Genomic DNA, 15,924 nt, shown 5'->3' on the forward strand with positions numbered 1-15,924 from the left:
TAAAATAATAAAACATAGATTTATTTTTATGGTGCAAATCAATCTCAGTCATTGCACTAGTCAGTTCATCTTTATCCTGTTGTACGTTCCACATAAAATATTCATTCACGATCATCATAGCAACATCAACAGCAACAAATAATACGCAGCGTCAGAAATGTTGAGCGGATCAGAGGGTCAGTGTTAGGCCTTAGGCAGGAGTTGCTTGCTGCTCAGAGGCTCTGCCATAGCTTGAGGTTAAAAGCACATGTTGTCAGTGTGTTCATGGAGCACACTGACACCTTGTCTTGTAGTCTTATCACAGGGCTTATGTATTCCAGACAAGCTCAGGCTAAGGGGTTGCAGGGACCACATTTGAGTCAAGGAAAGCCCAAACCTAAGCATGGATATACAGTGACTTCAGCAAACTGTCCTTCGTGTTGGCAAAATGTCATTTGTCTTCCAGCTGGAATGATATTGTTGGAGCTTTTAATGTGAACATGACACCCAATTCAAAATCTCAACATGGGTTTACTTATGGTTTTGCTCATAAGCAGAGATGAGGGAAGTGATCACAGATTTAGAGCCTAAAACAGGATTTAACATGAAATTAAATAGGAAAACAAATCAAACTAAACAAAACATTTTAAAAAGCAGATTGGTTTGTTTGAAGCCTTTTTCAGGCTGGGCAATGTGTGGAGCTCGTGGTAGTGTTTTAAAGAGGTCCAGAGAGCTGATCCAGTCCGCTCCAGTTGGAAGTGCTGCTGGCTGAATCTCCATCTCCATTCCTTAGGGCCCTCTCTCCATCTGCTTCCCCCAGAATGTGACTCCCGTCACAGGCTTAACCAGCCTCATGCTCCCCTGGAAGCTCCATCACCCCCAGTCTGCTTCCATACCCTGCAACCCTGTCATGTTCACCATAATCTCACATCCTCAATCTGGTAGGTTGACTTAAGAACCAGGTCTTTTTTAACAGGACTGTTGGGGCATCCAGGGTCCTTGGTCCCCAACTCATGCCCAGGATAGTGCTGTGTCTCTGGGTTAGTCTAGGCCCCGGTCAGCCTCCTCTCCAGCCGGTCCAGCTTGGCCAGGTTGTCTTTCAGCAGCTTGGAGCCAGGGGTTAGGATCAGGGCCCTCTGGTAGTACTGCCTGGCTGCTGCATAGTCTCCCTGCAGTGAATCAAATACAGACATTTATCAGCTCTCATCCTATGCCATATATGATATGATATATGAAATGGCGTTTGACTTATGCAAATTAACTCTACTGTGTAGTCATAGTACCTTGATATGCTGAATTCCTCCCATGTTCATCCAAGCCTGCGATTGGTCAGGTTTTAGTTCCACTACCAGCTTGTAGCTCTGTAATGAAGACCACGCATACCTTAATATAAAGTAGTTACAACCAACGATCACTAGATGGCAGTAGGGTTGCTATGGTCGGACTATAAAGTGAATATGGAGGGAGAAAAGTTGCCTTAGAAGATTACTGAAACTTTAATCAACTCAACATGTTTCATGACTTTGAATTCAAAACACCCTGAAACAATAGATTATACTTTCAAAATACAGCAATCAGACATTGGATCCGCTTCAATATTGTCAGCCACCACACCCGAAGCCTGCATGATCTCAGTTGACCCTTTTATGCCTTTTCTTAGAAGGGGAACAACACCCAAACAAGAGCTGGAGCCCTGGCGCCCGGCCAAGCCCTGCTGAGAATCAGACCTCTAGAGTTTATCTCCGAAGGTAACCCTGAGAATAAACTGTTCAACATAGCAGGCCTTTGTTCACTTCCTCAACTGAAGAAAGAGGGAGAGATGGAGGGAGGGAAAGGGAGTGAGAGAGTGGAAAGGGAGAGAGAGAGAGGGAGGGAGTGGAAAGACAGAGAGACTTGCTTTGTAAGGAAAGACAGTGAGATTGTGAGTGAGTGAGTGAGTGAGTGAGTGAGTGAGTGAGTGAGTGAGTGAGTGAGTGAGTGAGTGAGTGAGTGAGTGAGTGAGGGAGTGAGGGAGTGAGTGAGGGAGTGAGTGAGTGAGTGAGTGAGTGAGTGAGTGAGTAAGTAAGTGAGGGAGTGAGTGAGTAAGTGAGGGAGTGAGTGAGATGGTGAGTGAGTGAGTGAGTAAGTGAGGGAGTGAGTGAGTGGAAAGAGAGACCTGCTATTTAAGCAGACAGAGAAAAGCACAAGAGGAAAAAACAAAAGAAAGATGGAGGGAAGAGAAAGAAGATTATTTTAGGCCACACACTTTGTTTTGTTAGAAGTGTGGGTGGGGGAAAATGGGCTTATTTGTTGATGCAGATAGTGGAGGAGATGGTGTTATTTTAGTGACAGTATCAGCGCGTTTTTCAGGGGGGAAAAGATCAAGGCAGCGAAAGGCCTGGAATGCTGTTTGATGTGATTTTATTTGCAGACTTTGTATCTCTTCTCTCTCTCAAGTGTGTCTACTTGAACAGGAGAAGAAAGCACCCGGCGCTTAGAAGATCCACAGACGCCCTTGAAACCCCTGCAGATAATAACTTCATGTAGGAGATGCAAATCTTGTTGTTTTTAGGGAATATGCCTCAAAATATGTTCTATTCTTTATTCATAATTGTTTTTGGGGAGGTTGGGATATATGAGCCAATTAGTGGTCTTGTTTTGTAACAGGTAAAGTTTGAGGTTATAGGAGGTTCTAAAGTTATTTACCGAGGTGAATGGAGAGAAAAGAAAAGAGATGGGAAGGTGGATAATAAAGGCGAGAGAAGGGTATGATGGTGATGAGGGAGAGAGAGGGGTATGACGGTGAGGAGGGAGAGAGAGGGGTATGACGGTGAGGAGGGAGAGAAAGGGGTATGATGGTGATGAGGGAGAGAGGGGTATGACGGTGAGGAGGGAGAGAGAGGGGTATGACGGTGAGCAGGGAGAGAAAGGGGTATGACGGTGAGGAGGGAGAGAAAGGGGTATGACGGTGAGGAGGGAGAGAGAGGGGTATGACGGTGAGGAGGGAGAGAGAGGGGTATGACGGTGAGGAGGGAGAGAGGGGTATGACGGTGATGAGGGAGAGAAAGGGGTATGACGGTGAGGAGGGAGAGAAAGGGGTATGACGGTGAGGAGGGAGAGAAAGGGGTATGACGGTGAGGAGGGAGAGAGAGGGCTATGACGGTGAGGAGGGAGAGAGAGGGGTATGACGGTGAGGAGGGAGAGAGAGGGGTATGACGGTGAGGAGGGAGAGAGAGGGGTATGACGGTGAGGAGGGAGAGAGAGGGGTATGACGGTGAGGAGGGAGAGAGAGGGGTATGACGGTGAGGAGGGAGAGAGGGGTATGACGGTGAGGAGGGAGAGAGAGGGGTATGACGGTGAGGAGGGAGAGAGAGGGGTATGACGGTGAGGAGGGAGAGAGGGGTATGACGGTGAGGAGGGAGAGAGAGGGGTATGACGGTGAGGAGGGAGAGAAAGGGGTATGACGGTGATGAGGGAGAGAGGGGTATGGCGGTGAGGAGGGAGAGAGAGGGGTATGACGGTGAGGAGGGAGAGAGAGGGGTATGACGGTGAGGAGGGAGAGAGGGGTATGACGGTGAGGAGGGAGAGAGAGGGGTATGACGGTGAGCAGGGAGAGAGGGGTATGACGGTGAGGAGGGAGAGAAAGGGGTATGACGGTGAGGAGGGAGAGAGAGGGGTATGACGGTGAGGAGGGAGAGAGAGGGGTATGACGGTGAGGAGGGAGAGAGGGGTATGACGGTGAGGAGGGAGAGAAAGGGGTATGGCGGTGAGGAGGGAGAGAGAGGGGTATGACGGTGAGGAGGGAGAGAGAGGGGTATGACGGTGAGGAGGGAGAGAGAGGGGTATGACGGTGAGGAGGGAGAGAGGGGGGTATGATGGTGAGAAGGGAGAGAGAGGGGTATGACGGTGAGGAGGGAGAGAGGGGTATGATGGTGAGGAGGGAGAGAGGGGTATGACGGTGAGGAGGGAGAGAGAAGATAGAGCAGATGGAGAAAAGTTTGCAGAGTAATGAGGTGTGTGTGTCTGTGTGTCTGTGTGTCTGTGTGTCTGTCTGTCTGTCTGTCTGTCTGTCTGTCTGTCTGTCTGTCTGTCTGTCTGTCTGTCTGTCTGTCTGTCTGTCTGTGTGTGTGTGTGTGTGTGTGTGTGTGTGTGTGTGTGTGTGTGTGTGTGTGTGTGTGTGTGTGTGTCGCCTCCTGTACCTCGAAGGCTCTGTCCAGCTGGTTCATCTCTCTGAGCTGGTTGCCCTTGGAGAAGTGAAGCTCTACCCTGACAGACATGTCTATAGGGTTCTGCAGTAGGGCCTTGTCTAGAGCATCCAAAGCCTGGAGGAAGAGGAGGTAATTAGTACACATATACAGAGAGAGGTTAATGCGAACACACGTGCACACACTGGGATCCTGACGAGACAGTTTCAGAGTGTTCTAATGAGTGAAGCTCAACCACAACATTAATGCTGTTTCTCGACTGTAACACCAGTGTTACACTAGTGTACACACCCTTCCATGGCTAGGGATAGACTTCCATAGCTTGGGATAGACTTCCATGGCTAGGGATATACTTCCATGGCTAGGGATAGACTTCCATAGCTTGGGATAGACTTCCATGGCTAGGGATAGACTTCCGTGGCTAGGGATAGACTTCCATGGCTAGGGATAGACTTCCATGGCTAGGGATAGACTTCCATGGCTAGGGATAGACTTCTTTGGCTAGGGATAGACTTCCATGGCTAGGGATAGACTTCCATGGCTAGGGATAGACTTCCATGGCTAGGAATAGACTTCCATAGCTAGGGATAGACTTCCATGGCTAGGGATAGACTTCCATGACTAGGGATAGACTTCCATGGCTAGCGATAGACTTCCATAGCTAGGGATAGACTTCCATGGCTAGGGATAGACTTCCATGGCTAGGGATAGACTTCCATAGCTAGGGATAGACTTCCATGGCTAGGGATAGACTTCCATAGCTTGGGATAGACTTCCATAGCTAGGGATAGACTTCCATAGCTAGGGATAGACTTCCATAGCTAGGGATAGACTTCCATGGCTAGGGATAGACTTCCATGGCTAGGGATAGAATTCCATGGCTAGGGATAGACTTTCATGGCTAGGGATAGACATCCATGGCTAGGGATAGACTTCCATGGCTAGGGATAGACTTCCATGGCTAGGGATAGACTTCCATGTTTAGGGATAGACTTCCATGGCTAGGGATAGACTTCCATGGCTAGGGATAGACTTCCATGGCTAGGGATAGACTTCCATGGCTAGGGATAGACTTCCATGGCTAGGGATAGACTTCCATGGCTAGGGATAGACTTCCATGGCTAGGGATAGACTTCCATGGCTAGGGATAGACTTCCATGGCTAGGGATAGACTTCCATGGCTAGGGATAGACTTCCATGGCTAGGGATATACATCCATGGCTAGGGATAGACTTCCATGGCTAGGGATAGACTTCCATGGCTAGGGATAGACTTCCATGGCTAGGGATAGACTTCCATGGCTAGGGATAGACATCCATGGCTAGGGATAGACTTCCATGGCTAGGGATAGACTTCCATGGCTAGGGATAGACTTCCATGGCTAGGGATAGACTTCCATGGCTAGGGATATACTTCCATGGCTAGGGATAGACTTCCATGGCTAGGGATAGACTTCCATGGCTAGGGATAGACTTCCATGGCTAGGGATAGACTTCCATAGCTAGGGATAGACTTCCATGGCTAGGGATAGACTTCCATAGCTAGGGATAGACTTCCATAGCTAGGGATAGACTTCCATGGCTAGGGATAGACTTCCATGGCTAGGGATAGACTTCCATGGCTAGGGATAGACTTCCATGGCTAGGGATAGACTTCCATGGCTAGGGATATACTTCCATGGCTAGGGATAGACTTCCATGGCTAGGGATAGACTTCCATGGCTAGGGATAGACTTCCATGGCTAGGGATAGACTTCCATAGCTAGGGATAGACTTCCATAGCTAGGGATAGACTTCCATGGCTAGGGATAGACTTCCATAGCTAGGGATATACTTCCATAGCTAGGGATAGACTTCCATAGCTAGGGATAGACTTCCATAGCTAGGGATAGACTTCCATGGCTAGGGATAGACTTCCATAGCTAGGGATAGACTTCCATGGCTAGGGATAGACTTCCATAGCTAGGGATAGACTTCCATGGCTTGGGATAGACTTCCATGGCTAGGGATAGACTTCCATAGCTAGGGATAGACTTCCATGGCTAGGGATAGACTTCCATGGCTAGGGATAGACTTCCATAGCTAGGGATAGACTTCCATGACTAGGGATAGACTTCCATGGCTAGGGATAGACTTCCATAGCTAGGGATAGACTTCCATGGCTTGGGATAGACTTCCATGGCTAGGGATAGACTTCCATAGCTAGGGATAGACTTCCATGGCTAGGGATAGACTTCCATGGCTAGGGATAGACTTCCATGGCTAGGGATAGACTTACATGGCTAGGGATAGACTTCCATGGCTAGGGATAGACTTCCATAGCTAGGGATAGACTTCCATGGCTAGGGATAGACTTCCATGGCTAGGGATAGACTTCCATAGCTAGGGATAGACTTCCATGGCTAGGGATAGACTTCCATAGCTAGGGATAGACTTCCATGGCTAGGGATAGACTTCCATAGCTAGGGATAGACTTCCATAGCTAGGGATAGACTTCCATGGCTAGAGATAGACTTCCATGGCTAGGGATAGACTTCCATAGCTAGGGATAGACTTCCATGGCTAGGGATAGACTTCCATAGCTAGGGATAGACTTCCATGGCTAGGGATAGACTTCCATAGCTAGTGATAGACTTCCATGGCTAGGGATAGACTTCCATGGCTAGGGATAGACTTCCATAGCTAGGGATAGACTTCCATAGCTAGGGATAGACTTCCATGGCTAGGGATAGACTTCCATAGCTAGGGATAGACTTCCATAGCTAGGGATAGACTTCCATAGCTAGGGATAGACTTCCATAGCTAGGGATAGACTTCCATGGCTAGGGATAGACTTCCATAGCTAGGGATAGACTTCCATAGCTAGGGATAGACTTCCATAGCTAGGGATAGACTTCCATAGCTAGGGATAGACTTCCATGACTAGGGATAGACTTCCATGGCTAGGGATAGACTTCCATGGCTAGGGATAGACTTCCATGGCTAGGGATAGACTTCCATGGCTAGGGATAGACTTCCATGGCTAGGGATAGACTTCCATAGCTAGGGATAGACTTCCATGGCTAGGGATAGACTTCCATAGCTAGGGATAGACTTCCATGGCTAGGGATAGACTTCCATAGCTAGGGATAGACTTCCATAGCTAGGGATAGACTTCCATGGCTAGGGATAGACTTCCATGGCTAGGGATAGACTTCCATAGCTAGGGATAGACTTCCATGGCTAGGGATAGACTTCCATAGCTAGGGATAGACTTCCATAGCTAGGGATAGACTTCCATGGCTAGGGATAGACATCCATGGCTAGGGATAGACATCCATTGCTAGGGATAGACTTCCATGGCTAGGGATAGACTTCCATGGCTAGGGATAGACTTCCATGGCTAGGGATAGACTTCCATGGCTAGGGATAGACTTCCATGGCTAGGGATAGACTTCCATGGCTAGGGATAGACTTCCATAGCTAGGGATAGACTTCCATGGCTAGGGATAGACTTCCATAGCTAGGGATATACTTCCATGGCTAGGGATAGACTTCCATGGCTTGGGATAGACTTCCATGGCTAGGGATAGACTTCCATAGCTAGGGATAGACTTCCATGGCTAGGGATAGACTTCCATGGCTAGGGATAGACTTCCATGGCTAGGGATAGACTTACATGGCTAGGGATAGACTTCCATGGCTAGGGATAGACTTCCATAGCTAGGGATAGACTTCCATGGCTAGGGATAGACTTCCATGGCTAGGGATAGACTTCCATAGCTAGGGATAGACTTCCATGGCTAGGGATAGACTTCCATAGCTAGGGATAGACTTCCATGGCTAGGGATAGACTTCCATAGCTAGGGATAGACTTCCATAGCTAGGGATAGACTTCCATGGCTAGAGATAGACTTCCATGGCTAGGGATAGACTTCCATAGCTAGGGATAGACTTCCATGGCTAGGGATAGACTTCCACCGCTAGGGATAGACTTCCATGGCTAGGGATAGACTTCCATAGCTAGTGATAGACTTCCATGGCTAGGGATAGACTTCCATGGCTAGGGATAGACTTCCATAGCTAGGGATAGACTTCCATAGCTAGGGATAGACTTCCATGGCTAGGGATAGACTTCCATAGCTAGGGATAGACTTCCATAGCTAGGGATAGACTTCCATAGCTAGGGATAGACTTCCATAGCTAGGGATAGACTTCCATGGCTAGGGATAGACTTCCATAGCTAGGGATAGACTTCCATAGCTAGGGATATACTTCCATAGCTAGGGATAGACTTCCATAGCTAGGGATAGACTTCCATGACTAGGGATAGACTTCCATGGCTAGGGATAGACTTCCATAGCTAGGGATAGACTTCCATGGCTAGGGATAGACTTCCATGGCTAGGGATAGACTTCCATGGCTAGGGATAGACTTCCATGGCTAGGGATAGACTTCCATAGCTAGGGATAGACTTCCATGGCTAGGGATAGACTTCCATAGCTAGGGATAGACTTCCATGGCTAGGGATAGACTTCCATAGCTAGGGATAGACTTCCATAGCTAGGGATAGACTTCCATGGCTAGGGATAGACTTCCATGGCTAGGGATAGACTTCCATAGCTAGGGATAGACTTCCATGGCTAGGGATAGACTTCCATAGCTAGGGATAGACTTCCATGGCTAGGGATAGACTTCCATAGCTAGGGATAGACTTCCATGGCTAGGGATAGACTTCCATGGCTAGGGATAGACTTCCATGGCTAGGGATAGACTTCCATAGCTAGGGATAGACTTCCATGGCTAGGGATAGACTTCCATAGCTAGGGATAGACTTCCATAGCTAGGGATAGACTTCCATAGCTAGGGATAGACTTCCATAGCTAGGGATAGACTTCCATGGCTAGGGATAGACTTCCATAGCTAGGGATAGACTTCCATGGCTAGGGATAGACTTCCATAGCTAGGGATAGACTTCCATAGCTCGGGATAGACTTCCATGGCTAGGGATAGACATCCATGGCTAGGGATAGACATCCATTGCTAGGGATAGACTTCCATGGCTAGGGATAGACTTCCATGGCTAGGGATAGACTTCCATGGCTAGGGATAGACTTCCATGGCTAGGGATAGACTTCCATAGCTAGGGATAGACTTCCATGGCTAGGGATAGACTTCCATAGCTAGGGATATACTTCCATGGCTAGGGATAGACTTCCATAGCTAGGGATAGACTTCCATGGCTAGGGATAGACTTCCATGGCTAGGGATAGACTTCCATAGCTAGGGATAGACTTCCATAGCTAGGGATAGACTTCCATGGCTAGGGATAGACTTCCATAGCTAGGGATAGACTTCCATAGCTAGGGATAGACTTCCATAGCTAGGGATAGACTTCCATAGCTAGGGATAGACTTCCATGGCTAGGGATAGACTTCCATAGCTAGGGATAGACTTCCATAGCTAGGGATAGACTTCCATAGCTAGGGATAGACTTCCATAGCTAGGGATAGACTTCCATGACTAGGGATAGACTTCCATGGCTAGGGATAGACTTCCATGGCTAGGGATAGACTTCCATGGCTAGGGATAGACTTCCATGGCTAGGGATAGACTTCCATAGCTAGGGATAGACTTCCATGGCTAGGGATAGACTTCCATGGCTAGGGATAGACTTCCATAGCTAGGGATAGACTTCCATGGCTAGGGATAGACTTCCATGGCTAGGGATAGACTTCCATGGCTAGGGATAGACTTCCATGGCTAGGGATAGACTTCCATGGCTAGGGATATACTTCCATGGCTAGGGATAGACTTCCATGGCTAGGGATAGACTTCCATGGCTAGGGATAGACTTCCATGGCTAGGGATAGACTTCCATAGCTAGGGATAGACTTCCATAGCTAGGGATAGACTTCCATGGCTAGGGATAGACTTCCATAGCTAGGGATAGACTTCCATAGCTAGGGATAGACTTCCATAGCTAGGGATAGACTTCCATAGCTAGGGATAGACTTCCATGGCTAGGGATAGACTTCCATAGCTAGGGATAGACTTCCATGGCTAGGGATAGACTTCCATAGCTAGGGATAGACTTCCATGGCTTGGGATAGACTTCCATGGCTAGGGATAGACTTCCATGGCTAGGGATAGACTTCCATAGCTAGGGATAGACTTCCATGGCTAGGGATAGACTTCCATAGCTAGGGATAGACTTCCATGACTAGGGATAGACTTCCATGGCTAGGGATAGACTTCCATAGCTTGGGATAGACTTCCATGGCTTGGGATAGACTTCCATGGCTAGGGATAGACTTCCATAGCTAGGGATAGACTTCCATGGCTAGGGATAGACTTCCATGGCTAGGGATAGACTTCCATAGCTAGGGATAGACTTCCATAGCTAGGGATAGACTTCCATGGCTAGGGATAGACTTCCATGGCTAGGGATAGACTTCCATAGCTAGGGATAGACTTCCATGGCTAGGGATAGACTTCCATAGCTAGGGATAGACTTCCATGGCTAGGGATAGACTTCCATAGCTAGGGATAGACTTCCATGGCTAGGGATAGACTTCCATGGCTAGGGATAGACTTCCATAGCTAGGGATAGACTTCCATAGCTAGGGATAGACTTCCATGGCTAGGGATAGACTTCCATAGCTAGGGATAGACTTCCATAGCTAGGGATAGACTTCCATAGCTAGGGATAGACTTCCATAGCTAGGGATAGACTTCCATGGCTAGGGATAGACTTCCATAGCTAGGGATAGACTTCCATAGCTAGGGATAGACTTCCATAGCTAGGGATAGACTTCCATAGCTAGGGATAGACTTCCATGACTAGGGATAGACTTCCATAGCTAGGGATAGACTTCCATAGCTAGGGATAGACTTCCATGGCTAGGGATAGACTTCCATGGCTAGGGATAGACTTCCATGGCTAGGGATAGACTTCCATGGCTAGGGATAGACTTCCATGGCTAGGGATAGACTTCCATAGCTAGGGATAGACTTCCATGGCTAGGGATAGACTTCCATAGCTAGGGATATACTTCCATGGCTAGGGATAGACTTCCATAGCTAGGGATAGACTTCCATGGCTAGGGATAGACTTCCATGGCTAGGGATAGACTTCCATAGCTAGGGATAGACTTCCATAGCTAGGGATAGACTTCCATGGCTAGGGATAGACTTCCATAGCTAGGGATAGACTTCCATAGCTAGGGATAGACTTCCATAGCTAGGGATAGACTTCCATAGCTAGGGATAGACTTCCATGGCTAGGGATAGACTTCCATAGCTAGGGATAGACTTCCATAGCTAGGGATAGACTTCCATAGCTAGGGATAGACTTCCATAGCTAGGGATAGACTTCCATAGCTAGGGATAGACTTCCATGACTAGGGATAGACTTCCATGGCTAGGGATAGACTTCCATAGCTAGGGATAGACTTCCATGGCTAGGGATAGACTTCCATGGCTAGGGATAGACTTCCATGGCTAGGGATAGACTTCCATGGCTAGGGATAGACTTCCATAGCTAGGGATAGACTTCCATGGCTAGGGATAGACTTCCATGGCTAGGGATAGACTTCCATGGCTAGGGATAGACTTCCATGGCTAGGGATAGACTTCCATGACTAGGGATGACAGTGAGGACTTGTGAAGAGCAGAATGTAATTTGAACCTAAAAGCCCCAGCAGCCTTGACCCCAAGTCAGAGCAGGTCCACTGAGGCCATGGTCCAGTGAGTCCCAGCAGCCTTGCCTTGACCCCAAGTCAGAGCAGGTCCACTGAGGCCATGGTCCAGTGAGTCCCAGCAGCCTTGCCTTGACCCCAAGTCAGAGCAGGTCCACTGAGGCTATGGTCCAGTGAGTCCCAGCAGCCTTGCCTTGACCCCAAGTCAGAGCAGGTCCACTGAGGCCATGGTCCAGTGAGTCCCAGCAGCCTTGCCTTGACCCCAAGTCAGAGCAGGTCCACTGAGGCCATGGTCCAGTGAGTCCCAGCAGCCTTGCCTTGACCCCAAGTCAGAGCAGGTCCACTGAGGCCATGGTCCAGTGAGTCCCAGGAGCCTTGCCTTGACCCCAAGTCAGAGCAGGTCCACTGAGGCCATGGTCCAGTGAGTCCCAGGAGCCGGGCCATGGAGCTGGAAACACAAACATCTGAGGCTTTTTGGTAAAACACCGGGCTAAATCCTCAGTGGAAATTCCACTGTAATAGTGAAGGTGTAAACTTGGCATTAGAAAATCTAAACAGTATATTTGACATCTCAGCTTCTCTACCAAATCAAAAAAATTCAAACAGAAAACCGAAGAAAATGAACAGCAATGACAAATGGTTTGATGAAGAATGCAAAAACCTGAGAAAGAAATTGGTAAACCCGTACAACCCAAAACATAGAGACCCAGAAAACCTGAGTCTACGTCTTCACTGTGGTGAATCACTAAAACAATACAGAAATACACTACGGAAAACACTAAACAACCAACACCACGAAGAATTATCTATTCAAAATGGAGATGTATGGGTAAACCACTTCTCCAATCGTTTTTGCTCTATAACAAAGAACAAACAGCAAAAATAAATCTTAGAATCAACTATTAAAGACTATCAGAACCCACTGGATTATCCAATTACACAATGAACTACAGGACAAAATAAAAACCTATCCTCAATGAAATGATCAAATATACAGACAACAAATTCCAATGGCTATACAAAAACTCATCATTCTTAGCTCTGGCATCTTCCCCAATATTTGCAACCAAGGAATGATCACCACAATCCACAAAAGTGGAGACAAATTTGACCCAAATAACTACTATGGGATATGCGTCAACAGCAACCTTGGGAAAATCCTCTGCATTATCATTAACAGCAGACTCGTACATTTCCTCAGTGAAAACGTTGTACTGAGCTAATATCAAATTGGCTTTTTACCAAAGTATCATACGACAGACCACGTATTCACCCTGTGCACCCCAATTGACAAAACAAACAAACCAAAACAAAGGCAAAGTCTTTTCATTCTTTGTTGATTTCAAAAAAGCAAATTGATGGAAAGTGGTGTTGGGGGAAAAACATACAACATTATAAAATCCATGTACACAAACAACAAGTGTGTGGTTAAAATTGGCAAAAAACACACATTTCTTCCCACAGGGCCGTGGGGTGAGACAGGGATGCAGCTTAAGCCCCACCCTCTTCAACATATATATCAACGAATTGGCGAGGGCACTAGAACAGTCTGCAGCACCCGGCCTCACCCTACTAGAATCTGAAGTCAAATGTCTACTGTTTGCTGATGACCTGGTGCTTCTGTCACCAACCAAGGAGGACCTACAGCAGCACCTAGATCTTCTGCACAGATTCTGCCAGACCTGGGCCCTGACAGTAAATCTAAGTAAGACCAAAAAAATGGTGTTCCAAAAAAGGTCCAGTCACCAGGACCAAAAATACAAATTCCATCTAGACACCTTTGCCCTAGAGCACACAAAAAACTATACATACCTTGGCCTTAACATCAGCGCCACAGGTAACTTCCACAAAGCTGCGAACGATCTGAGACACAAAGCAAGAAGGGCCTTCTATGCCATCAAAAGGAACATAAATTCGACATACCAATTTGGATCTGGCTAAAAATACTTGAATCAGTTATAGAACCCATTGCCCTTTTATGGTTGTGAGGTCTGGGGTCCGCTCACCAACCAAGAATTTACAAAATGGGACAAACACCAAATTGAGACTCTGCAAAAATATCCTCCGTGTACAACGTGAACACCAAATAATGCATGCAGAGCAGAATTAGGCCGATACCCGCTAATTATCAGAATCCAGAAAATAAATGTTAAATTCTACAACCACCTAAAAGGAAGCGATTCCCAATCCTTCAATAACAAATCCATCACCTACAGAGATGAACCTGGAGAAGAGTCCCCTAAGCAAGCTGGTCCTGGAGCTCTGTTCACAAACAGACCCCACAGAGCCCGAGGGCAGCAACATAATTAGACCCAACCAAATCATGAGAAAACAAACCCGATTTTGATAAACTCCCATATCTACTGGGTGAAATACCACAGTGTGCCATCACAGCAGCAAGATTTGTGACGTGGAGTCACAAGAAAAGGGCAACCAGTGAAGAACAAACACCATTGTAAATACAACCCATATTTATGTTATTACACTTCTGTGAGTGTAATGTTTACTGTTCATTTAAATTCTTTATTTCTTGAGAGAGACAAAGACTAGAATTGAGAGAGACAAAGACTAGTCATTCACTGGCTGACGAGCAGAGAAAAGGTAGTCAGAGAGAGATTCAAAGAGAGACAAAAGAGAGTGAGGTTGATTATAGTAGTAGACAGTGTTCTGTGGAGAGAGAGAGAGAGAGAGAGAGAGAGAGAGAGAGAGAGAGAGAGAGAGAGAGAGCGAGAGAGAGAGAGTGAGAGAGAGAGAGAGAGAGAGAGAGAGAGAGAGAGAGAGAGAGAGAGAGAGAGAGAGAGAAAGAGTGTGAGAGAGAGAGAGAAAGAGAGAAAGAGAGAAAGAGAGAGAGAGAGAGAGAGAGAGAGAGAGAGAGAGAGAGAAAGAGAGAGAGAGAGAAAGAGAGAGAGAGAGAGAGAGCGAGAGAGAGAGAGAGAGAGAGAGAGAGAGAGAGAGAGAGAGAGAGAGAGAGAGAGAGAGAGAGAGAGAGAGAGAGAGCGAAAGGAAAGCTGAGAGATTTGAAGGGGAAAGAAAAGAACGAGGAAGAGAGGTGGGAATTTAATGGAATTTACTTTTGCCTCTGGGAGAGAAAAGTCTCATCCTTGAGATGACATAAATATCATCAATCGCTTTTATTTTCCCTTCCCTTTGACAAAGATAGATTTTTAAAAAGCATGTATAAAACCCCCCATTACGGGGATATCGAGATAGTGTAGCTAACAGATCTGGAAGCATAGCAATATCCCTGGTGAGTTATTATGTAGACACTGGACAGAAACACACTAAAACAATCCAAAGGGAGGATGGTGTAAAATCCACTCTGTCTTCTGTCTGAGAGACTGAGAGAAAATAAACGTCCTCTAGCCTTTCTCAAACCCAGGTCCGTGGCCCGCCGCCAGTCCATAGAGGAATGGCTGAAAAAGCCCTACTGATGGCACTGGATTCATCTCAATCTACTAAATGTGGCCCTTAGTTCATAGAACCATGGTTACGCGACTAACCTCCGATCTCCGATAAATGCGGTCGTGACAGACAGAGCGCTTTCTTTTTTTCTTCCTACAAGTCTGCCTCTAACTTTTGAACGGTTGGAGTTACTAGATATGACTCTCAGGAACACGGACGTGCCTGCTGTTTCCCTCTACGGCGCTCACAAGCTGCGCAGGACACGTGAGAACGCACTGTGACAAAATCCCATTTGAGAGCAATGCAGGTCTTCTTCCCAATACCTTTCTCAAGCATTTCAGTGATGACATACCATAAATCCTTTAGATTGAAATGTATATATCATATACATATCTTAGAGCATTATGATGTATACTGAAATAAAGGCCAAACTCAACATTTTCATCAAATAATATATATCATTTTTTGTTGTTGATGATACTACCAGATGTCCTAAAATAGAGACTCAAATAGCTTGATGAACTATGTTATTACTGTCCTAAACAAATGATATGTGTTAGGCCCAGGAGGCTGGTGGCACCTTCTTTGGGGAGGACGGCTCGTGGTAAAGGCTGGAGTGGAATCAGTAGAATGGTATCAAATATATCAAACGTGTTTGAGGCCATTCCATTCGCTCCGTTC

The 15,924-nt window shown here is 46.9% G+C and overlaps 1 protein-coding gene across 1 annotated transcript in view; it reads right to left on the reverse strand.

The window, feature by feature from the left end:
* The window catches only part of LOC120032297 (protein O-mannosyl-transferase TMTC1-like), a 93,829-nt gene continuing 77,905 nt past the window's right edge, over positions 1-15,924 (reverse strand). The window contains exons 17-19 of the mRNA XM_038978322.1: positions 4,158-4,280; positions 1,263-1,340; positions 1-1,148 (exon numbers count right to left, since the gene is read on the reverse strand). Coding sequence (XP_038834250.1) covers positions 1,026-1,148; positions 1,263-1,340; positions 4,158-4,280 — 324 coding nt within the window. The 3' untranslated portion in view covers positions 1-1,025. The remainder of the gene's footprint in view (positions 1,149-1,262; positions 1,341-4,157; positions 4,281-15,924) is intronic.

The sequence above is a fragment of the Salvelinus namaycush genome, chromosome 38 (genome assembly GCF_016432855.1).
Source record: "Salvelinus namaycush isolate Seneca chromosome 38, SaNama_1.0, whole genome shotgun sequence".
Classification (NCBI taxonomy): Eukaryota; Metazoa; Chordata; class Actinopteri; order Salmoniformes; family Salmonidae; genus Salvelinus; species Salvelinus namaycush.